The following is a 22,827-nucleotide window of genomic DNA, read 5'->3' as shown; positions in this document are numbered from 1 at the left end:
CATGCCTACACTTTGTTTCTCTTTCTCTCCTTTCATGTTTTTTTTTTTTTTTTTTCTTTTTTTCTTTTCATTATTATTTTGACACAGGGTCTCACTAAATTGCTAAGCTGCCAGGCTGGATTCAAACTTGCAGTCTGCTGCCTCAACCTTGACGAGTTCAGACTGAAGCAAGTCTGTTCACTAACTCTTCCCTCCTCACTAACTCCCATTGGTTTAAATTTATTCTTCATAAAATAAATGGGAAGATAGGTTGTGCTTAACCCCACTGCTTCCGTGGAGTACATTTACCATAGGGAGGTTAATAAAAATCCGTATTTGAAGAAATACTGCATTTCTAAAAATTATAATGAAGATTTCTTAGTTTCTCTGTTTGTGGAAAACTTCATAATTTATTCAACTCTAGGGGAATCTAAATGAAGAAGGCTTAATTTCTATTGTAGTCTCATATTAATTTTCCAAGTTTATCAAGATGACCAACATTCTGTATTTTATATTGCTTCTAAAATAATAGTACTTTTTCTTTTCTGTAAACAGAAAAGCTGAATATTAAGTTTGTGCACCCTGAGGCCAGAGCTGGGCTGCTGTCTTTTGAGGAGAGCCAGAGAATTCAGAAGCTTCATGAAGAAAACAGACAGTTCTTGAGCATACCGAGGAGGTGAACCGAACAGCTTTGGTTTCTCAGCTGCCATTATCATATCCCAAATTCCATATTTTATTTTCGTAACTTATTCGTGGAATTGCTTCCCCTCTGATTATTTCAGACCAATCTGGGATAAGAAAACTAGCGCAGAAAAACTCAAACAGGCAGAGAATGATAACTTCCTAAAATGGAGACGTGAGCTTGCCCGGTGAGTGTCCATTCCTGAGCCCTGAGCTGGGACCCTGGCGGCGGCGCTGCCGTCTGCCCTGGAAGTCTTAAGTGCAAGTGCTCTAGGAGGGGATGGCTGTGGTGTTGGCCGGTGCATGCGCACATAGGACGCTGCTGGTATGCGTGTCCTCATTGCAAGGATGGCGAGATGCTTATTCTGTTCGTTCCTTCCTCATTCCGTGTGACTCTTGGGCACCCTGCCATTCTTCCAGCAGGACTTGGGTGGGAGATGTGTGATTTTTGTATGAGAAAACAGCTTCCAGGCTGAAGTTGGAAGGAAGTAGCTGAAGGATAAAATGTGACTATGGTGGGATGTGGTGTGCATAACTGATTTTAGTGTGACTCAGGCAATATATAACAATAATTTGACAGTACATGTATACTTGTTTTTTACTGTAATGAATTTGGGCATTTATACTGCTTAAAGCTGTCTATTATAATCTGGCAAAGATACAAACTTCTCATTCTAAAGCCAGGCTAGAAGAAGAACAAAAGTTGATATTGACTCCGTTTGAACGAAATTTAGACTTCTGGCGCCAGCTCTGGAGGGTCATTGAGAGAAGGTGAGTAACCATTTTCCTTCTTTGTTTTGTTTGATATTTTTTGTTTGTTTCTGGCGGAACCAGGGATTGAACTCAGGCCCTTGCACTTGCCAGGCAAGCACTTATTCTACTGAGCCATCTCCCTGGCCCTGTTTCATTTTGTTTCATTTTTTGAGACAGGGTCTCAGTATGTAGTCCAGGCTGACCTTGAACTTACTGTGTAGCCCTGGCTGGCCTTAAAATCAGTGTGATACTCTTACGTCAGCCTCCTGAGTGCTAGGATACAGACGTGTACCACAATGCCTAGTACCATTTTCTTTGTGCAATGAAGAGTCTGTGGGAGGGGTTTTAGATTTGGGTGTTGTTGTATGCTCATGGGCAGTAGGTCTAAGAAGATAAGGATTAAAATACATAAAAAGTTACTGAGATTTTTTTTTATTTTTGCAGTGCCAGGGATTGAACTCGGCATCTTGCGCTTGCCAGGCAAGCACTTATTCTACTGAGCTATCTCCCCAGCCCTGAGAATTTTTAAAAGTAAAAGTTTATCTCACTAGATGAGTGGATTGACAAGTATATGAGGATCACCTTTTTTATAAGGTGAATTCTGTACTTATTTCTGCAAAAAAGTATTGTGTTTCCAATATTAACAAGAAATGTAGGCATGAAAGTAGATTCTTGCTTGTAGAGAGCATGAATGTTATAAGAGACAGATGGCAGTGGCCATCTCAGCGGTCTTTCATGGAGCTCAGCTAGCTAGCAGGCCAAATGCCAGCACCAGGGGCACCTAAATGAAGGCCCTCAACCTCCACGAACTCAGTGCCCAGGTGGCTGGTCTGTCACTGGCCTCACTGTTGACTGTACTCCTACTGTTTATACAGTGTGTACCTGGGCATGTGTCTGATCCTATGCTCTCAGCCTCCTGGACAGAGATAAAACTAGCTACATTACTGTTCTAGTCACTTTCTTGTTGCTGGGACAAAACACCTGACACTCACAAATTAAAGGAGGAGAGATTTATTTTAGTTCATAGTCTGTAGAGATTTAAGTCCAGGCAGCTGACACCAAAGCAGGGTGGTGCAGCAGATCAGAACAGTTCATGGCAGGGCAAGCAGGAAGCAATGAGCCTTCCTCCTCTCCCTTTGTATTCCATCCAGGGTACAAGCCCGTTGGCTGCCATCCACATCCCTCATCTGTAGTTACATCACCCATACCCAGAACTATGCTAAGCCCGTTAGTGAACTAATCCAGTTACCATACACCCAGAATCCAGCCACCTTGCAAAAGCCTCACCTAAAAGAACATAATGCTCCAGGGGAACATCTAGATAGGAGCCAAAACAGTCACACACATCTGTCACCCAAATTAGTTTTTATAGACGTTGTGTAATTACCATCAAAGTCATGAGAGAATTTACTTTTGTTTGTAACTTATATGTATCATTTTTATACTGTTTGCTTCCTTTATTTTTTCTTTCTTTTGAGACACAGTCTCACTATGCAGTTGAGGCTGACTTTGAACTAGAATTAGAAGCTTGCTCCATCAGGCCAGACTTTGTTCCCTATTTTTAATAATTAAAAACTTTATAATCACAGGGTCATACTAAATTAAAAGGTAAATTTTAGAAGTTACCTGAAATGTGACTTGAAAATTAACCTGTTGAAAAGAATGTACATGAGGAATTTTGTTTAACCCAAAACATGTACAGAAAAGCAAAACAAAGACTTGCCCATGACTTCTGTGGCAAAAGCCAACCTGTTTTATAGCCCCTTATATACCTAGTGCCTTTAGTAAGGCACTGTGAACAGTCTCCTCTGTTCCACCTCTCTCTCTAAATTCCTGTTGTATTTAATCTTCAATACTTCATTCTCATTGGCCAGTCATTTGGAATTATAATACATCTATATAATAAAATCATAAAGATTGATGTCATTAAAGAATATAACATAATAGTAGAATAGATTAAATAAGGGTTCATCTAATATATTTTTTGTATAGTCCTGCATAACTATCATATTGAGAGCTCTTTATTGTTCATCCAGGAGCATACTGTAACTTCTCTTGCCTTTTGAATTATGCTCTTTGTTATTTCCTATATGTTACTTCTGGAGGTATTAAAATATTTCAAGTTTGTATAACTAAAAATAGTAAAATAGAATATTTATACTTTTCAAAGCTGCTATAAAAATTTCCTCTAAAAAGAAGTAAGTTACATATGGAAATCTCTTCCCCTGGTACCTCGGTGTATGGGCACAGTACCTCCATAACACCTTTCATTAATAGAGGTGTTCTCAGGGCTGCCAACCTAACAGTACAGGTTGTCATAGTATATCTCTCCTGTATTTAAGAGAGAGAGAGAGAGAGAGAGAGCCCATGTGCCTTTTGTTGTCTTTTGCTTGCCATGAATTACTGTCCTCTGTAAAGCTATCCTGCTTTGGAGCCAGCCAATTATGGACTCCAGCCTCTGCAAACTGCAAACATGGTGGTACTTGTCATAATCCCAGTACTCTGGAAGGTTGAGGCAGGTAGATCACAAATTTGAATCCAACCTGACCAGCTAATGACTTAGCAAGACCCAGTCTCAGAATAAAAAAGGGAGACTTCTAGGAAGATGGCCACATGGTAAGCAGCAAAGAAAGAACCTCTCTGAGATTTGGTGTCAAAGAAGAGAATAAGGAGAGAAGTGAGTCCAGGGGAAGATCTGAAGTGAGAATTGAAGCCCATGAGGTGGGCAAAGACAGAAACTGTAGTGAGAAGAAGAAGGAAGTGGTGAGTGGCACCTTCTCTGAGTCAGGACTCACTGTGTGGGAGGAGCAGTTCAAACCTGCAGACACAGAGTTACTGCTGGCGACCCCAGAGGCCTCCACAGAGTACCACAGAAGAGTAGATTGCACAGACTGCCCTGGCTGGTGAGTGACGAGCATTCAGCCATCCCATTGGGAGAAGGCATCTTGGAGAGGAGCCGCCTGAGCTCAGGTCGCAAAATGACTGCTGGCTTCAGCTAGCAGCTCCCAGCTGAGTTCAGGCTCACAGAGCTGTGTTGACTACTGCAGGCTGAGCAGGTCTGATTTAGCTTCACAGCCAGAAACCAGCCTGGACTTTAGAGAAAATAAAGATGAGGCGTCGGCTTGCTGAGATTATCCACTACCCTGCAATAAAGCTACTGCTGGCTTGCAGGGACATAGCAACACAAGTGTGGACTCTGTATCCACACATTGTGTGCCAGTGAGCAGAGAGAAACTTCGAAGCAGATGTTCTCCTCTTTTCTTCTTCATTGAATTGTTTTTATACGAGGGTGAACATAGGGTCTTGTTTCTTTGTGGTTCTGTTCTCTTATTTCTTCATTCTCTCTTCCTATTCTGTCTTCTGCATCAGTTTCCCAACGTTTACATGATCCTCCTTTGTCCTCCAGCCGTGCTTCTAATGTTTTACACTTCTCTATTTTCCCCGTAATCTCTTAAATTTTATCCCCTGAGCATAGGATTGACATATTGGGGGCTTATTTACTGCATACAGTTTTTTTTTTCTTTTTTTTCTTTTTTTTTTTTTAAGAGCAGAATATATTTATTGAGAGAAAGAAAGCTCCTGTCCCGAGAGAGGGACAGAAGGTGGGGCCCGAGCGGGTAGTTCCCCGGGAAGCTTGCGTACAGTTTTCTAGTTTAGTTTACATTTTGTTATATAATCACAAATCTACTTCATAGGTTTATTGTGGTAAATTAATGGTTACCTCAGTTTGTCTTGTAGGTTGTGTGTGATGCTTTTGTTATTGCAGATTATACCACGTTAGCCAAAGTGAAGTGATTATTCTAACCAGCTGTTCTTCCTGGTGTACGAAGACTGAGATTGATTAAGGGCCATAGAAAATACTGTGGGCAAGTGCCAATAACCAGAGGCTGGGCCACGCAGGCAGCAACTTCTCACCCCCAGTAAATTCAAGACGTAGAATCTTTCAGCAGACTCTAAACCCAAAGCACCTGAAGATACCCCTGAGAAGTAATCATTTCCTAAGGATTCTAAATACAGTAAAACTAACCACCATAGGCAATTTACATGCATCAACCCAGGAATTAAACTAAAGAAAAGAGAAAACGAGACATTCTCATGGATGTACGGATGCAGTCCCAGACACCCAGTTCACCAAAGGCAAAGCCACGGGGCACTGAGGTAGAACAATCTGAAAGCTGCCCACCTGTGCTCTCTGAAGTAGTGACAACAAAGCAAATGTATAAGGCTCTCGAGATAGATCAAATCAGAAATAATTTCTCAGGTAACTATAGGGATGGTGACCACAATGAAAAACATGCTTAGTGACTCTAGAGCAGATACACATAGAAGAAAGAATAGAGGAGCTTGGGAAAATGATGGAAACCATGAATGGCCAACATAGCAAAGAAATGGAATCCATAACACAGATTAAGACAGATACCCAGGAGATTAAAAATTCTATTCAAAGCCTTCACAGCAGAATAAGCCAATCTAAGTACAAGATCTCAGATAGAAGGGCCAGCCAAATAGCTCAGCAGATTAAAGCGCCTGCTTAGCAGAGCACACTGGCCAGGGTTGGATCCCCAGCATGCCATGCTGGCCCCACCCCCAGGGCTTGCTAAAACAGCGATTGAGACTGGGTGTGGTATCATGTGCCTGTAATCCTAACACTTGGGAGGCTGTAAACAGGAGAATCATTACAAGTCCAATCTACACAGTGGGATCCTGTAGACCCTGTCCTAAATACAAAAAAAAAAAAAAAAGTCTCAGATACAGAAGACAGGCTTATGATTAATCATGAAAACAAAGTTTTTTTGTTTTTTTTTTTTAATAGCAAGGAAGGGCTGGCCTAATATAGCTCAGCAGATTAAAGCACCTACTTAGGCAGACACAGGGTGGGGATGAGGGGATATTCAGTCTGCCGCCTACTGGGCCGGCCCCGCCCCTAGGTCGCTCAGAGACAGGGAATGAGACTGGGTGTGGTGGTGTGCACCTGGAATACCAGCTCTTGGGAGACTAAAAAATAGGAAGAATCACTGCGAGCCCAATCTGTGTAGTGAGACCTTATAGACCCTGTACTAACCACATGCAAATAAATAAGAACTGAAAAAAGCAAGGAAAAAACTCAAAAACTCAATCCAGCAGCTGCTAGATAATGCAAAAATAAATAACATAGGATTGATTGGAATCAGTGAAAATGTGGGAGATAGCACAAATTACATTAAAATCCCATTTGCCTGTTAGGAAACTTCCCTGGCAGGAATAAATAAATAATTTGATATATAGTTAAGTCAGGCACTTAGAACTGCAATTAGCTATGATCAAAAGAAGAACTGCAGTTAGCTATGATCAAAAGAAATCTATAGGGCCAGGGAGATAGCTCAGTAGAATAAGTGCTTGCCTGGCAAGTATGAGGTGCTGAGTTCAATCCCCAGTACCATCAAAAAATAAGTAAATAAATAAAAAGTCTATTTTTAACTTTAAAGAAAAAAAAGAAATCTATAGCAAGATTTATAATAGTCAAGCTTCCTGAAGTTCAATACAAAAATAGTAAAAGCTATTAGAGAAAAGAACAAATTGCCTATGAAGAAAAGCCCATCAGAATCACAGCAGACACACACACACACACACACACACACACACACACAAATAAATAAAAAAAAAAATTAAAAAGGGCTGGTGAGATGGCTCAGTGGTCTAAAGCACCTACTTAGAACAAGCTCAGCAAAGCACAGGGACCGCGGTTCGATCCCCCAGCACCACATGCCAGCCAGCCCGCCCCCTGGTGGGCTGAGCTGGCCACACACACACACACACACACACACACACACAAATAAATAAATAATAAAAAAAGAATCACAGCAGACTTTTTTATTTTTATTTTTATTTTTATTTTTTTTTTTGCGGAACCAGGAATTGAACTCAGGCCCTTGTGCTTGTCAGGGAAGCGCTTATTCCAGTGAGCCATCTCCCCAGCCCCTGACAACAGACTTTTCAACTCAAGCCCTCAAGTGAAGGAGAGCTTGAAGTGTTTCAAACCCTAAAGGAAAACAGTGTCCAACCCAGATTGATGTACACCGGAAAACTAGTGCTCATACTTGTGATCCTAGCTCTTCGGAGGCTTGCCATGAGTTTTGAGGCCATTGCCATGACTACATAGTGAGTTCAAGGTCAGCCTTGAACTCACTATCTCAGAAATCAGTCAAGAGGCTGGGGAGATGGCTCAGTGGAATAAGCACTTCCCTGGCAAGCGCAAGGGCCTGAGTTCGATCCCCGGTTCCGCTAAAAAAAAAAAAAAAATGATGGAGGAATAAGTTACTTTCATGGCAAAGAGCACCTGAAGAAGTTAGTGATCACCAAACCAGCACTCCAGAGTGTTCAGAAGGACATTCTAGAAAGAGATAACAAGGATTACAACTTCATGAACCCCAACAGAATGAATCCATGAGGTAAGGCAAACAAGTAAATGGGGAAAAAATAGAGCGAATTACACGAAAATAACATGACAAGGATAAATCAGTACATATCAGTTATAACCATCAACATTGTGTGTTGATTCAGCAGTCAGACTGCCAGAATGGATCAAGAAGCAGGATCCAGGGGCCGGGGAGATGGCTCAGTGGAATAAGCATTTTCCTGGCAAGCGCAAGGGCCTGAGTTCAATCCCCGGTTCTGGAAAAAAAAAACCAGGATCCAGCAATATACTGTGCACAGGAAACACATTTCAAAAAGAAATTCATAGACTATGAAAGTCAAAGAATGGTAAACAGTACTCCATAGGACTGGAACCTGGGGGCAGGGGGGAAACAGTTAGCTATTCTCTTTGCAGAAAAAGTGGTCTTCTAGCCAAGACTGAAGGTTCTTAGTGTCCTTAACACAAAGAATGTTCTCCTTCTGTGAATGAATTCAGTGGAATGGTGCGGGGCTCAGGCAGGGAGTGTAGGCTGCCTTTAATCCTGTGCCTACCCTCTCTCGAGCCTGGCCCAACCCCCAGTTTTGGAGCCCTTCCAGTCCCTTTCTTCCCTAGCAGACTCTGCCCTCTGCTGTCAGGGTAGAGGAAGGGGCTGTGCAGAATTGCCGCGGAGTTTCATCCTTTTACTTTCATGGGTCCCAAAAGGGAGCTGTTAGTGTGGAATAGGAAGGCCCTTGCGTTGGGTGCCCTTGTGCCAGCAGCTGTTGCCACTAGCATCGGATGGATTGTACTGTCCCTTGCTCTTAGGTTTATTAGGTGATACCTGCCCCACCGTGTGACAGAATAGGTCTTACTAAAGGACTGCAGTTCCTATCACATGGAAATAGATCTGCTTTACACAGAAATGTTACTGATAAGTGATGGCTGCCACGTCTTTCACAGGAAACATTTACTGCTGTCTTCTCTGTCACAGATGTCTCCTGTTTACTCACAGGCTGGCTGGGCCATCTGTCACATTCATTCTAGTAGTATCTCTCAGGAGTGCTGGCTGTGCACCACGCAGCAGGATGCAGGAAACTGCCAGCTCTGAGGGCTGAACACTGTATTCCAGTGAGATGAGCCACTTCCACGGGGCAGTGAGCGCTTCCTGCCCCACGGCTGGCACTTTGCACCTGGGTCCAGCATTCAGTGCGAGCTGGCCTGACACGCCTTCCTTTCTCACTGTTGGCCTGAATTTGCTTACTCCTTTTCCCTGTCTGTGGGCCTTGTGATTTTTTAGCTCATCATCCAAATTAATTCAACTGGAAAGTGAGATAGTACCTTAAAGGAGAAAATAGTGGGGCAAGCATAATTAGAAAAGATAGCAATTAGTCAGAAATTCCCAAGTCTGTAAGTTCTTTAAATCCCAAGACTACTAGGAGTTTAACCATTCTGAAAGCAAATGCACCTGGAGTTGTCAGGAGCCCTACCTGTAATGGTAGCGTCGCTCCCTCGGTGTAGATTTGTGGAGTTACCTGAGCAAAAGCTGCCAGCCAGCCTAGAATTTGAAAAGCCTGCTGTGAGGTGGTGACAGCTCTGCAGAGTGTGTCTACCAGTGGTCACAGCTGGCTTTTTGATCTCAGCTGCAGGGACGGAAGAGCCTTCCATCCAAGTGAAGAAGAAAAGTGCTTCACTGAGAGGAAGGCGAGGGACAGGCCATCAGCTCCAGGCTTTCTTATGTCACCTCTTTGTGCCATGGGAGAAGTTGGACTCGTTCCTGCTTCATTGTGCCAGCTGGAGCTGGTAGTGGGTGGTTTTGTATTTGCCCTGAAATGCATTCTTGGACTGTTGGGTGATTGTTGGCTAGCTGCAAGCTGTCTTCTCTGGCAGTCCTGATTTCAAATGAGATACTGGCTCAGTGGCAGCTGGCAGCAAGACCCTTATTTCTCTTCTATAGAGGTCTGCGTAGAAGTGCAGGTGAGGAGTGGATTTAATAGATGTCACCTAAGAGGGCAGAGTTTGAATGCTCTTCCCTCTCCAAGAGGACATAGAAGTAAGAGTGAGAGTTTAGCTTTGAATGCCATGTGGGCCGCTGAAGGTAGCATAGGAGCAGTAGAGTAGGACCTCTGTCTGGGACACGAGGAGGCCTTTTAGAGCTCCACCAACTCTTAGCCCAGTCGGGCAGTCACATAGCTGCTGTGAGGGTCAGTTTGTACACATACGGACAAGAACCCTCATGCCAGAAGGGGTGAGCGTGTGTAGGGGGCTGATGTGTGGGAGCATTTGCTGCTCTGCCTTCTGAATGCAGGCAGTGGACCTTTTTGCTCCTTGGAGACTGAGTTGATTATCTCGCTTGTGTTTCAGTGATATTGTGGTCCAGATAGTAGATGCTCGAAACCCGCTCCTGTTTCGCTGTGAGGATCTGGTAAGTACCAATTTCCCTCCTTGGAACGGTAAAGAGGCCCGGGCCTCAGCACATTACTGCAGACAAGTGCTTGGCTTAGGCAGATCTCGTTTTCTATGGTCTTTTTTTTTTTTTTTTAGGGCTGCACAGCTCACACTCGTAGTGCTCCTCCTGTCTCAGCCTCCCCCGCACTGGGATTACAGGCATTCACAACCATGCCTGGTTTCATTGACCCAGCACAGGGCATGGCATGCAGTGCCCGGGATTGAACCTGGGACCTTATGCTGGCCTGGCAGGCACTCTGACTGCTGAGCTAGCTCCCCAGCCTGGTGGTCGTTCTGTCCACAGGAAAGCACACATACTTCAGGAGTTTCCACTTTAGTTTAGAAGCCCATTTATTAATACATTTTTGCCAATTTCCTAGTTTTCGAGTCATTGATTGGAATAGCATTGTGCTTACTTTAGCGAGTTCTACTCTTGATCACACCACTGCTTAATCCTCATGTAAGTTCTGTCTTTTCACACCCTACTTACTACTCTGTGGTATTTTACAAGTAAACCAAGTTTATAAACACTACAGGGAGGGGCTGGTGAGATGGCTCAGTGGTCTAAAGCACCTCCTTAGAACAAGCTAAGCAAAGAGCAGAGACCGCGGTTCAATCCCCAGCACCACATGCCAGCCAGCCCCGCCCCCTGGTGGGCTGAACTGGCCACACACACACTAAATAAATAAATAAATAAAGTTATAAAAAAAATAAAATTACTTTCTTAAAATAAATAAATAAATAAATAAATAAAAATAAACACTACAGGGAATAGTAACTAAGGTGCAAACATTACCTGAAATCATATTACACAATTTGAATTAATAAAGCATCATAAACATGTGAGGTGATCATATCTCTGGGAACTACATGTAGTTATAATAGTGCTGGCTGTGTTTGTTTGGTTGGTTGGTTTTTTTTCTGCTTTTTCTGAGACAAGATCTTACTACGTAGTGCAGGCTGACCTTGAACTTGCTGATGTAGCCCAGCTTGGCATGGAATTCACATCAGTCCTCCTGCGTCAGCCTCCCGAGTGCTAGGATTACAGGTGTGAGCCAGCAGATTTTTGTTCTGTTTTTTCTTTGTTTTTGTTTTTTAAGCTGGAATCAAAAAGTTTGGTTAGGTTTGGTTTTTTGTTTTTGTTTTCTGGTGGTACCAGGCATTGAACTCAGGGAGGACTTTGTGCTTGCCAGGCAAGCACTTATTCCACTGAGCTATCTCCCTGGCCCTCAAAAGTTTTTTTTGTTTTTTAAATTGGTAAGTGTCAAAAAGATTAACCATGAAACTTTTTTTCAGAGTTTACCGATTGGTTTATTTAGAATATACCAAGACTTTAAAAAAAAAAAAAAATCCTTCTGCCATTTTGGGGGCCCTGCCCCTTAGCTCAGCTCTTTAAGTGCCTGCTTTAACAAAGCAGTCAGGCTCAGGTCGCTGTGGTTCAATCCCCAGAACCCAAGCCAGCCAAACCTGCCCTGAAGGTATTCGGAGGAAAAAAAAAAAAATCCTAGAATATTCCAAGACTTAAAATCTTTACATTAGAAAGTGATTGGGGATGGGAGCTGTTACTAAAGATCTTCAGTATATAATCAGCCCAGTTTTTCCTGGTGTGCAAAGGCCTTTCTCTTTGCCTTCCACAGGAATGTTATGTGAAAGAGATCGACACCAACAAAGAGAACGTCCTCCTCATTAACAAGGCCGACCTCCTGACTGCCGAGCAGCGCAGTGCCTGGGCTGCACACTTTGAAAAAGAGTGTGTGCAGGTTATTTTCTGGTCAGCTTTGGCAGGAAGCCCTCAGCCAAGTGGGGATTTTAAGGTAACCTTGGGAACCTTTGAGGGTGATCTTGGGAGGATTTGTGCACATCAGTGGGCTTCATTTGTGTTGTGTTGTTTTGATGGTGATTTACTAGTTTTGCTTTTTGGGTTTTTTTCCATAAATGGTCTGGTGATAGGAGGACCTACGGGAAGGTCAATTACAAAGTTTTTTTTTTTTTTGTGGCTTTCAAACAGTCTGACATCCCTAGGGTTGGGCACTGATACTTAAAAATTTTTTTTTTAATTTTTAGGCAGGAAGTTTTCTAGGAAGTTTCATAATGACCTTGTAATTGCTTTTAAGAGAAGTTTGAACAAAAGGGTACAAATGAAGGGTGTAGTGACTTCTCAGGGCTTGATCCAAATCTCTTGGCTTTGTTTTGAAAACAGAAACGTAGTGCCCTTAAATTAAGATACACTGTGTTATTTCCCTTAACCCAGATTTTACAAAAACAGCTTGGGGCTTATTTTATTTTCCAATCAAATGTGAAAAGAAATGAGTACTTGAACTCTAGTTCTGGTACCGCTTTTTCCTTTCCTTGCTTCCCTTTTCTTTCCATTTACCAGTCAATGTCTGAGGCCTAGAGGGAGCTGAGCTGGCCTCTGAGTCCATCCCTTCCAGTACATGCAGGATGCTGACCCCTCTGTCCCCTCCACTGGGCACGGCATCTCGCTGGGTTAGGACAGTGGCCTAAAGGACTCAGTTCTTTCAGTCTCTGGCTCCAGAAAGTCATCCCTGGTCTGTCCCTGAGGATGTGGCTCCATTTCCTTGGTCTCTTTACAGACTTTGAGTCTTCTACTGTCAGGTCTCTCAGAGCGGGGCTAAGGGCACACTGCAGAGGCCTGTTTCTGTCATCAGGGTCCCCCTTGGCTCCAAGTTCTGTGCATTTATATTGCCAAAGAGTGAGTCAGTGTAACTCTTCACCTTGCTTTGAGATTTATATTAAATTAGCAAATCAGTTTGTGTGATTCTCTGTAAAGCTCAGAACAGAAACAGCTGAAGGTGTGAGACTTTTCCGTGTGATCTTGCACAAAAGGTTTTGCCACCTGCTGTGTGTGTTTGCCTTTCCCAGGCTCCAAGCAGATTTTCTCGCCTCTGTTCATCCTGCATAACCAGCTCTGGGAGTATCATCCCTCTTGGGAAAAATACTACTGCAAATTGGGGCACTTTTGGTTTCTTTCAGGCGCCAGAGAACAGCGACTCTGGAGAACCCAGCGCAGAAGAGTCTACAGAGTCTGGCTCCGAGGAGGGGACAGCTCCACCTGGTGAACCAGGCCCCCCCTCTCGCGGTGAGGCCACTAGCGAGGATGATAGCGAGTACGAGGACTGCCCAGAGGAGGAGGAGGAGGACTGGCACACATGCTCAGAGGAGGGCAGTGACATTGAGGAGGAGGCATGCAGCCAGGACTGGAGAGAGAGTCCTGCAGGCCGAGGGGCTGCAGGTGGGGAAACCCCGCAGAGGAATCGCCCTCACAACCTCAGCCACCTGGTGTCCAGGCGGGAGCTGCTGGAGCTCTTCAAACAGCTGCACACGGGCAAGAGGGTGAAGGCAGGGCAGCTCACCGTGGGCTTGGTAAGAGCAACTGCACATGCGATGGTCACTACTCCTGACTTTTCACCATCACACAACAACCCCTAGAATCAGACTGGTGTCTTGAGGAGCACGCAGCCTTCTGGTTCCCCTGGCTTTGGAATGAGGCTGCACTGGCAGAGCCCAGCTCAGAGCTATGCTACTTCCATTCCTGAGCTTGCTGTCTGGCCCCTCCCTCCCAGCCCTGGACTGAGCGAGTTCCTGGGAGAAGCAGGTGGGCTGAGAGCTTTCTGTGCTCCTCAAGCCTGGAATTCAATGCTCAGTGAGCAGCCTGGGCACCTTGCCAGCTGACAGTGAACACCCAACCCACAAACCCAGTAGAATCCCCAAACCAGGCAAATGGGACAGGTGCTTTGCTGCATAGATACTCACAATAAACAGAAAAGAGATCACACCCCCACCCACGCATGCACCCCTCACTCTGCAAGTGGCGATAGGAGAAACCCATACCCCAAGGGTACACCATGGCTACAGGTGCCACTGGCCTCAATGAAGGAAGTCTGTAAGAGATGAAGTAGTAGAGATCCCAGGCTAGCCTCAAACTTCCAAGTACTGGGATTACAGGCATGTACTTCCACCCCTGGCGTGCTGGGTGTTCTTGAGCCACTGCTTCTGGGTGAGTGGGAAAGAGGAACCTTGTATTTATACATTAGCAGTTGTCTCTGGAGCCAGGCATGTGGGGCGTGAGTCCCCGTCCTGCAGTAGGGTGTGCTTACCTGTTAGATGCACATCGAAAATGTGACACATTTCCCTTAATTTTACAGCTTCATCCTCTGTATTGCTAGAATGTTCATGTGTATTACAGACCCAGCTGTGCTATAGATTTCTCTCCTGGCAGCAGTGAGCAGCTTCCTCACTTTCTGAATGCCCTGCTCTGGGAATCTGGGGGACTGGTTTATTTAGTCATTCTCCAGACATCTGCAGTGCCTGCTGTATGCCGGGCCAGCAAGTGATAATTGAATAGGCTGTGGTGGTCTTTTGCATCCACCTGCTGCCTGCTCACCCTACTCCCTGAAGGAAGGTGCTGTGGGGCAGAGGAAGTGGCTGTAGGTTAGCCAGACCCCTGAAAGTGTGCAGATTGGCCATTAGTCCCTGGTGCTGGACTTGGATAAATGCATCTACCCCACAAGAGCTAAGAAAGGTGCATGGCCCGAGGTGCAGAGCCCTTGGAACTAGCTGGGCACATGTGCTGGCTTGTGTGCATTGCACTGTCTCTGGGCCGCTGGATGCTGCCTGGGACTGGTTGTGACTCCCACATCTCTTCTAGGTGGGTTACCCTAACGTTGGCAAGAGTTCCACCATCAACACCATCCTAGGTAACAAGAAAGTGTCTGTGTCTGCCACGCCCGGCCACACCAAGCATTTCCAGGTAGCCCTGCGAGCCTCACCCGCCCCCGCCACTCCGCTGTGTTCCAGGCCACACACCCAGCTCACACCTCTTCCCTTGCAGACCCTGTATGTGGAGCCCGGCCTCTGCCTCTGTGACTGCCCTGGCCTGGTGATGCCGTCCTTCGTGTCCACCAAGGCGGAGATGATCTGCAGTGGAATCCTGCCCATCGACCAGATGCGAGACCACGTTCCTCCTGTGTCACTTATATCCTTCCTGGGATTCTGGGCCAATGGGGTAGGGGGGCGGAGGAGACTTCCATTGTCACATGGAGAGCTCAGGTCTGATGATGTAAAAGGGAAGATCTAAAGTACTGGCAACCTCACAGGTCTCCCAGTGAGCTGGCTTATGACTTCAAGTTAGAGCCCAGCTCTGTAGTCAGTGTGGACAGAGAAGCCTGCCCTGCATACCCATGTCACTACCACTTGACTATGAAGGACGACCTTGGTGTGCTTTCTTGTCTTAACACTTCCCCTGTTCTCTAAAATGAGCACGACCTGCCTACCAGGTATGGTGACTATTAATCATAGTAGCTAACATTTATGGGCTACATGCTATGTGTGTTTCTGACACTAGGTAACACCTCTTATTCCAAGAGCAACCTTGGAGGCTAGGGTTACTATTGTTTCCTGCTTCCTTCTGTTTCTATTTGAGACTGAAACACAGCAAGATGAATTAGTTTGCCTAAGGCCCATAGCCAGGAGAGTCTCAGCGCCAGGTGAGCCAACACAGTGCACTGCCTGGAGGGTACTGTGCTGCCCTGGCTGCATGGGTTGTTCACAGAAATCTGTACAGGGGGATTCCTGGGGTCTCCTGCCTTCCTGCCAGTAGGCAGGCCTAGGGCCAACCAGATGGGTCAGCAGACTAAAGTGCTTGCTTAGGCAGGCACAGAGACCAGAGTTTGATCCCCGGCATGCCAAGCCGGCCCCGTCCCCAGGGTACACTAAGATGTTAATTGAGATTTAGCATGTTGGCGCATACCTGTAATCCCAGTGCTTGGGAGGCTGAAAGCAGGAGGATCAGCACAAGACCAAGGCACATAATGAGACCCTGCAACAGCTAAAATACATTTAAAAAAAAAAAAAAATCAGAAAGAGAGCTAGGGCTATATAGCTCAGTGGCATAAGTTTGCCTGGCAAGTACAAGGTCCTAAGTTCAATCCCCAGTACAAAAAAAAAAAAAAAAAAGGGGGTTGGGGAATATAGCCCGGGGTTCCATCCCCAGTATCACTCTTCTTTTAGGGGGAAAAAAAAAAAAAAATTGATACAGGCTAAAAAAACCAGTATACCATGAAAATGGTATATGAAACAATTGTTGAAAAAAATGCAGTAATTCTCCATCCCTAGCTCTTTTTATTTATTTTGAGATGGTGTCCAAATAACTAAGACACCCAGGCTGGACTTCAGCTTGGCAGTCCTGCCTCAGCTCAGAGAAGACTGGGACTGCACATTTATGCCACCACACCTACTGAAAGCTGAAATTTCTTTTTCTTCTTCTTTTTTTTTTGGCAGAACCAGGGATTGCACTCAGGCCCTTGCATTTGCCAGACAAGCACTTAGTCTACTAAGCTATCCCTGGCCCCTAAATTTCTTTCTTTCTCATTTTCACTTTTCATTTTGTTTTTTGGGGTGTTCTCACTATGTAGCTCAGGATGGCTTTGAAGTCACAGCAGTCTCGTGCCTCAGCCTGCTGAGTGCTGGACTTATAGGCAGGCATCACCTTGCCCAGCTAAATTGGGTAACACATACTTTCTGTGCACATCAACCATCAGACATGTGCTCGGCCCTCAGCATCAGGCAGTGAGGTGCCATGGAGGACACAGGCATAGCGCCTGTGGGCCCTATCTCTAGCATTGTCAGCCCAGGGAACATGGGTCACTCGCGGGTGATGGGGCAAAGCAGTGTAATGCGAGTGGCTATGGAAGGCACAGGGAAGCTAGGAGATGAGAGGGAAAGTCATCCAGCATAGACGCAGGCATGAGAGGTACACTTGTGCTTTGTGTGTTAGGTCTGTAGCTTATTCATAGCATTGCTTTGCAAAGGAAAGATGACTTGGCTCCTAGAGAATTTGTTTGGAAGTGCCTTTTGGTATAGAAGATTTACTTAAAAGGAAAGGAAACTCAGGGTTTCCATGAATGAGTAACTGTCCTGTCTGGGGAGGAGAGTGAGTGAACATTGAGGTGGTACCGTGGGGACTGGGCCAGCTGCAGGCTGTGGGCCCCTTGACCAGGTCACGTTTGCCAGAACATTCCCCGGCGAGTGCTGGAAGCCACCTACGGCATTAGCATCCCAAAGCCCAGGGAAGATGAAGATCCTCACCGGCCTCCAACCTCAGAAGAATTGTTGACAGCATATGGGTGTAAGTTTCTTTTAAAACACACAGGGGGCTGGTAAGATGGCTCAGTGGTCTAAAGCACCTACTTAGAACAAGCTTAGCAAAGCCCAGGGACCGTGGTTCAATCCCCCAGCACCACATGCCAGCCAGCCCGCCCCCTGGTGGGCTGAGCTGCCCCCCCCCACACACACACATAAATAAATTTTAAAAATTAAAAAAAAACACACAAAAAAAAAAGTGTGTGTGTGTGTGTGTGTGTGTAACAAATAATTGAATTCTGGGAGGTAGGTTCTGAGTATTAATCCAGGGTATGTGCTTTAACCCTGAGCCACACCGCCAGCTCCATTTTATTTTGTAAATCTTTATTTATTTATTTGACACAGGGTCTCACTATGAAGCTCCTCCTGTCTCAGCCTCCCCAGCACTAGGATTACAGGCCTGTGCCACCATGCCCAGTTTTAGGCGCTGGCATGGCATGCAGTACCAGGGATCAAACCTGGGTCCTTGCACTTGCCAGGCAGGTGCTTAGGCCATTGAGCTATCTCCCCAGCCACCATTATTTTCTTTTTTTAAAATTAGATTTTATTGCTACATTTTAGGTATATGTAGCAATCACTTTCATCATAGAGAATTTGTACCTGTATATGATACTTCGTTTTTTTCTCATTCCTCTACCTTCTCTTCAACCCCCTCCCTTTGCCTAGTTACAAAAGTTTTGTGTCTATATTTTCCTTTGTTTTACTGTTTTGTTTTACTTTTCCCTTCTTTCCTTTCCCCTCTCCCCTGTTCCGTTGCCCACTCGAACATTTTCTTCCTATTTCACAGTACCTGTTAGACATTTTGTTCCTTACACCTTTGGTTTCTCACACCAGCGAAACAATGTGCTATTTACATGTGTGTTCAATTTAGTTCACTTAAGAGTATGAACTCATGGTGCGTCCATTTTCCTAGAAATGGCTCAAGTGGATTCTTCTGTATGGAAGAGTAGTATTCCATTGTATAGAAAAACAACATCTTCTTTATCCATTCATCAGTTGATAGGCATTTGTGCTTTTTACAAGATTAGGCTATTAAAAACTGTGCCACTTATGAGATGGTACACAGAAAAGGAATAGCTGGGTCAAACCTCTAGTCCTAGTTGAGACCCCTGCACACTGATTTCCACAGTGGACGAGAAATGGAACGCATGACCTTGCACTCACCAGGCAGGCACTATGCCACTGAGCTACATTCCAGTTTTTTAATAATATCCTACATATCCTAAATACTGTTTTTCATCCAGTATTAACTGATAAAATCAGTAAGAAGAAAAGCCACTTTATAAGACCGACCCCACATGTGTCCCTTCTGAGATCACTTATCTGTGGGTCTGTTCAGAATTGCATGTTTGAGCCAGGTGTGGTGATGCTTGCCTGTAATCCCAGCACTCGGGAAGCTGAGGCAGGAAGATTGCTACAAGTTCAAGACCAGTCTGGGCTATGTACTTAGTTCAATGGCAACGTGAACTATACAGCAAGACCCTGTCTATAAAAAAGAAAGAAAAGAAAAAAAGACTCTGGCAGTAGGTTTTTAAAAGGTATTTCCAGTTTGCTCTACTTTTACTTTGTTTTTCTTTAAGTACTAGTAAAGCTGGACACCTTTGCAAGTATCCATTGGTTTTCTGTATTTCGGGTCACCTTTTCTATGCATGAGTTCTTCCTTCTGCATGCTCTATCTATTGTTTTTCCTAATGTTTATGGGTTTTAGCCCTATAAAAGTGTTTTTATGGGTTGGGGGGGGTGGTCTTTTTTGAGAAAGAGTCTTGCTGTGCAGTTCAGGCTGGCCTTGGGCTCACATTGTAGCCCAGGCTGGTCTTGAGCTCACAATGCTCCTCCTGCCTCAGCCTTCTGAGTGCTGGGATTACGGAGGTGTGTCACACGCCCAGATGAGATCTTGTAATCTACCTAAATTTATTTTTGTATATCATATAAATTAGGATTTTAAATGTTTTCTTCTTGGGGCTGGTGAGATGGCTCTGTGGTCTAAAGCACCTACTTATACTTAGAAAAAGCTTAGCAAAGCACAGGGACCGCGGTTCAATCCCCCAGCACCACATGCCAGCCCACCCCGCCCCCTGGTGGGCTGAGCTGGCCACACACACACACACACACACACACACATATAAATAAAGTTCTTTTTAAAAAAAATAAATAAAATAAATGTTTTCTTCTTAAGTGAAAAGGGCCACACATAGCTGGTGCACAAAGGGGCTAAGTTTTTTAGTTCAACCTGTCTGTCAAAGCCTATATATACTCTTAAACCACTGTGTTCTGCCTCTATCTACTGAGTTAGTATTGAAGGGATCTTTATGGTCTATTTGGGAAACTGGAAGAAAAAAAAAATACAGGTATATCACTAAAGATAAAAGCTTGTTGCCAGGTATGGCAGTTCCTGTGTGTGTTTCTAGTCATTGAAGAGACCAAGGCTGGAAGATCACAGGTTTGAAGCCAGCCTGAGCAACTTAGTGAGATTCTGTTTCTAAACAAAAGGAGTTGGGGCTGGAGAGATGGCTCAGTGGTCTAAAGCACCTACTTGAAACAAGTTTGGCAAAGCACAGGGACCGCGGTTCAATCCTCCAGCACCACATGCCAGCCAGCCCCGCCCCCTGGTGGGCTGAGCTGGCCACACACACACACACACACAATAAATAAATGTAATAAATATAAATAAATATTTAAAAAAAAAAAAGAAAAAAAAGAAAAATTTAAAAATAAAAAAATAAACAAAAGGAGTTAAGGACATAGCTTGGTGGTAGAGGGCCTCAGGATTCAACCCCAAGTGCTCCACAGCATTTGGGTTTGCAGCTAGTAATGTTCTCGGGTGACCTCTATTAATCAATGTTTTAGTTCACGGAGTAGAGCATTGAGACATTGCGTGTCTTTCACAGCGTGGTACTGAGTGGATTTTAACATATAGTTTGTCCTTGTGTTGCCACACTGTAATACCTAACAGAAAATACTCTACGATGATAATGAATGAACTTTTTAAAAAACAGGAGTAAGGCTGGCAAGATAGTTCAGCGGACTAAGCGCCTGCTTAGGCAAGTGCAGGGACTGAGGTTCGATCCCCTGCACCACATGCTGTGCCATCCCCGTCCCAAGGCCCACGGAGCCAGCCACCAAGACTGTGCGTGGTGGCACACACCTGTAATCCCAGTACTGGAGAGGCTGAAAACAGGAGGATTACTAGAGTCTGAGCTACAGTGAGATCCTGTACAAAATGCATAAAATAATAAACAGTAAGTGTGCATAATTAGTATATCCATGGAAAGGACGAAATGTGCACCCTTTCATGGGGAGGTGTTGTGATGTAATACCATCTGCCAAGTAAGGTTTCGCGCAATTCGTTTCTCCCACAGCCATGCGAGGATTCATGACAGCACATGGCCAGCCAGATGAGCCTCGCTCCGCACGCTACATCCTGAAGGACTATGTTAGAGTAAGTGAATCCTGTTTTGTGTGGCGCTTGATAAAATGAATCTTCTTGCCTACACACTGCATTCAAGCTAAACTGCTGACCTCTTGGTTCTGAAGAGTTTCTCAGTGAGATGGAGTTACAGTGGGGGTGTAGTCTCCATCCAGGGGAGTCAGCCTCGCATAATTACGGAAGGGGCTGGTGACGTCCTTTCTCAGGAACGATGAAACCGTTTTAGCACTGTTACCACTGAGGAGTGCTGATTCTTACATCCAACTTTCTGTCTCTTTTTACTTGTTTGCATTGTGTCCCAGTCTTCCTTGTAGTGTCACTGCCTGCCTTTCCTCCCGAACTTTCCTGATTGCAGCAGTACTAAAGGCTGACATTCCATTTGGAGCCACCTCAACTGTGAATGTTTTCCATGAATCTCTTCACGAAGTCAGAACAGGGAAGCTGGGGCACAGTTCAGGGGCAGAGCAAGTACCCCATGAAAATACAAAGTAAAAGCTCGTTGATGAGGTCTTACCTGTCATGTTACAATGACACTGTTTGGGCTTGCCTCATCACTAAGCACAGTGCCTGCTACCTATTCGTTCGCTAAGACACAGCATGTGTTAAGTTAAATTTTTTCCAACAATCAGCATTGCTGCAATTCTTAGTAATAACTAATTGTGAAACTTGAACTTTATTCCCTGCTCTGTTCAACTCCCAATCCAGGGAGCTCTTGGAGTGTAGCAATAAAAGTAGGCCTTGCTGTTTTTTGGGGGTTTTTTGTATATGTATTTTTTTAAATAGTTTTATTGAGAAACAAATAGTAATGAGACAGTTTCAAAATTAGGGAGATAGCTCAATAGAATAAGCGCTTGCCTGGCAAGCACAAGGGCCTGAGTTCAATCCCCGGTTCCAAAAAAAAAAAAAAAAAAAAAAGATTAGTAGGACAGTTTCAAAAATTAATACATTGCATATTGTTGTCTTCTAAAGTAGTAGCTTTATTTTTTTGTTTTTTATATTTTTTTTGCAGAACCAGGGATTGAACTCAGGCCCTTGCACCTGCCAGGGAAGCACTTATTCTACTGAGCTATCTCCCCAGCCCTGTTTGACTTTGACTTAGAAACAACATAGATACTACTGTTCAGATGGAAAATTGTTTATTCCTTCACCTTTTGTGTGTGTGTATGTGTGGTTCTGGGGATCGAACTCAGCCTTGTGCATACTAAGTAAACACTCTATCACTGAGCTCCAGCTCCAGCCCTATTCATTCACATTTGAACTGTGGAGGGTAGAGAGATGAGTTAATTGGCATAACTTTTTAAGCGTCTATGGCGGGAATAGGCATGCTGCACTGAGGCAGCAGGCCTAGTCCTGCATATAAGAATCTAAGTGAGCTGGGTATGGTGGCACACACTTGTAATCCCAGCACTCAGGAGGCCGAGACAGGAGGATGAGTGTGAGTTCAAGGCTAGCCTGAACTGCATAGCAAAAGCCTGTCTCAGAAAATCTACAGCTGATCTTTGGGATGCCCCAGCCCCTTGCACTTAATAGGCAAGCACTCCCTATGTTGCTGAGCCCTAGAGACTTCCTTGATGTCACAGTCCTGGGCTGGGCTGATACTCCCATTGGCACAGTCAGAAATTTCACATTGTATCTTGGTTTGGGTTTGGAAAATATTTGGCACAAGTATAATCATAAAAGCATCCTGGAGAGTTAGGCCACCAGAAGTCAGCTCAGCTGGACCCACACACAAAAAGCCCCATGAGGGTGTGAGCTGCTCGGTGTCTGCTCTTGGTAATACAGTGGCTCTGTGATGCACTGCCACATTTATCACCTGTTGTCTCTGCAGGGTAAACTGCTGCACTGCCACCCTCCTCCCGGAATGGACCCTGTGACATTTCAGTATCAACACCAGCGAACCCTGGAGGACAAGGCGATCAGTGCTGAAATAACACAGCCAAGCAGAAACAAAAAAGAGGAGCATATTGAAAATGTAGTTGACAAAATATTTTTCCATCAAGTAAGTTTT

At 44.7% G+C, this 22,827-nt stretch overlaps 1 protein-coding gene and 1 non-coding gene across 5 annotated transcripts in view; both read left to right on the top strand.

Moving 5' to 3' along the window:
• Nucleotides 1-22,827, top strand: part of Lsg1 (large 60S subunit nuclear export GTPase 1) — a 36,580-nt gene that overhangs the window by 5,710 nt on the left and 8,043 nt on the right. For 3 of the 4 annotated variants that reach the window (XM_023704161.1, XM_004643994.2, XM_023704160.1), the window contains exons 3-13: nt 535-655; nt 762-848; nt 1,345-1,431; nt 10,148-10,208; nt 11,869-12,045; nt 13,226-13,615; nt 14,901-15,002; nt 15,084-15,227; nt 17,255-17,378; nt 20,752-20,831; nt 22,648-22,818. In XM_023704161.1, coding sequence (XP_023559929.1) covers nt 535-655; nt 762-848; nt 1,345-1,431; nt 10,148-10,208; nt 11,869-12,045; nt 13,226-13,615; nt 14,901-15,002; nt 15,084-15,227; nt 17,255-17,378; nt 20,752-20,831; nt 22,648-22,818 — 1,544 coding nt within the window. The remainder of the gene's footprint in view (nt 1-534; nt 656-761; nt 849-1,344; nt 1,432-10,147; nt 10,209-11,868; nt 12,046-13,225; nt 13,616-14,900; nt 15,003-15,083; nt 15,228-17,254; nt 17,379-20,751; nt 20,832-22,647; nt 22,819-22,827) is intronic. The other variant, XM_023704162.1, reaches the window with a different exon arrangement.
• LOC111813462 lies at nt 3,617-3,752 on the top strand. The gene has a single exon (XR_002818717.1). It is a non-coding gene; the product is annotated as a small nucleolar RNA U109 (small nucleolar RNA).

Source organism: Octodon degus, unplaced genomic scaffold, assembly GCF_000260255.1.
Source record: "Octodon degus isolate 3935 unplaced genomic scaffold, OctDeg1.0 scaffold00189, whole genome shotgun sequence".
NCBI classification, from domain to species: domain Eukaryota; kingdom Metazoa; phylum Chordata; class Mammalia; order Rodentia; family Octodontidae; genus Octodon; species Octodon degus.
The sequence above is the reverse complement of the archived record's forward strand: the minus strand, read 5'-3'. Positions and strand labels throughout refer to the sequence as shown.